The sequence below is a fragment of the Schistocerca serialis genome, chromosome 1 (assembly GCF_023864345.2).
Source record: "Schistocerca serialis cubense isolate TAMUIC-IGC-003099 chromosome 1, iqSchSeri2.2, whole genome shotgun sequence".
NCBI lineage: Eukaryota > Metazoa > Arthropoda > Insecta > Orthoptera > Acrididae > Schistocerca > Schistocerca serialis.
Genome location: NC_064638.1, coordinates 320751134 through 320753207, shown reverse-complemented (window position 1 = coordinate 320753207; position 2074 = coordinate 320751134). Strand labels below are relative to the sequence as shown.

Sequence of the window (2074 nt, the reverse complement as noted above, 5' to 3'; positions counted from 1 at the left end):
TCTATAACTTACTCACCCTTAAGTACGAAGACACCAAAGGAAATATTCAAGTACGTTTGTTGGAGTATTACAAACTTTATTTGATTCTGCTTAGAAAACTACCCTCACAAACACATGTATCACAACACAAATATTTACACTACACTTAAATGCACATACTTCACTAAAGTGAGTTGATGTCCAAACACTGTTCGAATTGCACAATAAAATAACAGAATTAATAAGGACGTGCCCGCCTCATCATTGGCATCATACGGTCTGGTATCATTATAGCAATGTCCATGTAATCACCAATACAAAATCTGGCCTGTGCTAGAGTTTTGCTGTCATCAGAACCCCGCTGTCCTGTGCACGTAACCCCTATTTGTCGCATTCTGTATGCTGGAGACCTCGGGTCGGGATATACTAAGGCGAATTCGAAGTAAGTGCCTTTGCGTCGTGCTTCTGGATTAACTTCCTTCACTAAACTAGTAATTTCACGCAAACTTGCATCCATCCATGTATATATCTGCAGTTCATTTGCTGGAACATTACCTCTGCTATATTCCATAAGATTGTGATGTCTTCCAGTACTGCAGAACACTCTTAGTAGCAATGGACAAGTCTTCTCTCTGTCGACCGGTTTTTCTGGCTCAGTCTTTTCTTCAATGATTGACTCGATTGCTCCCGAATTCAAGTTTGAATTATTATTATTGTTATTGTTGTTGTTATTGTTATTATTATTTGCGACTTTCAACATTTTGAAAGTTATCTTTTCAACACAAACAACCACAAATTGAACTGACTCGCGCACACCAAAGATAGATTTACTTCCGCTGAATCGCAAAGACAGCCCACATACACAGTGTTGCCAACAGTATATAACTTCTTCCAACCACATTGGGAGTAAAAAAACCTAAAAAGCCTTAAATGAACTAGATTCTAAATTTTTATTCAGAAGCATAGAAATGACAATGAAACGCCACTCACTCGAGATATAGACTATATAAATAACATATTTTTTACTAAACTTACCTAAAACTGGATAAGAATGTCATTTTCATTATTATTGCCATCGTCCTCATGGGAAAGAGAAGCTGCAGTAGAAGTTGATGGTCGCGATTTATACGCTTCAGTTGTCCCAATTGTTCTGAGAACTCACTCAGGAAATATGTAATTATGGCAACACCGAATGTTTCTGCGAAGACCTGCACGAATCCCTAATATGGCGTTTACCATATCTGTACGCATTCGATTCCTTATCTTCGTTTTGACGAGATTCAACTAGCTGAATATTCTTTCCACCTCGCCGTTGGACCAAGGAAGTACGAGCCTAGATAATACAAACTCTGCAAGTTCTTTAAAAGGATTTTCACTGCTGGCGTCATGGTAACTGAAAACCTCACACCAGAAATCGACAGAATTGTTAACCTGATGGTCATTTTTTATCACTGCAATTAAATTGTTGTAATTCTATCATTATCTTTTATTATTTCAAACTGCTGTATAAACTTCTTACAGCTTTCACAATAAACATACCGTTTACTGCATTCCTCTATCGATCTTTGCTTTCGAGATATTTAATTTTGAAATCAGGGAGCCTCTTTCTGGACACCCTGTACCATAATGTGTATTTATCAACTGCTGTGCTATATTTCAGATATAATGGTTGCTCGTATGTTGCTTAGAGTGCTCATAGAATCCTTCTTATTTTGACATGATGTGCTTAGCCCTTTAGTTGTCCACTTGTTTGTTTTTTAACAAAGTTACATATTGTCCTCTTGGAAAAAGCCTTGAATTTGCTTAAATGTTGCTCTGAACTTATCATATTTTAATCATATATCATGACATATCAAAATGTTGAGGAACTTTTATTTATGCAAAAGCAAATTTAGGTTATAAAAATGTAGCCTCTGTATGCAAATTATTTTGTGAAAGAGTTTTTGAAGTCCCAGCTGTTGAGTTAGTGGTAGAAAACAGCTATTATTTTATGTGTGTACTTACCTGCTGCTCTAATGACATTGTACGAATTATTTGTCAAAAAAACTGAAGTTTAATCTAGGCACACTTGAGATTGTAGAGAACACTTACTACT

The 2074-nt window shown here is 36.3% G+C and overlaps 1 protein-coding gene across 1 annotated transcript; it reads right to left on the bottom strand.

Annotated features, from left to right (window-relative positions):
* Positions 1–217: 217 nt before the first annotated feature.
* On the bottom strand, positions 218–739 carry LOC126470405 (histone deacetylase complex subunit SAP18-like). Its single transcript, XM_050098280.1, has one exon. The coding sequence runs from the start codon at positions 737–739 to the stop codon at positions 218–220; it is 522 nt and encodes a 173-aa protein (XP_049954237.1).
* Between the last annotated feature and the right edge of the window lie 1335 nt (positions 740–2074).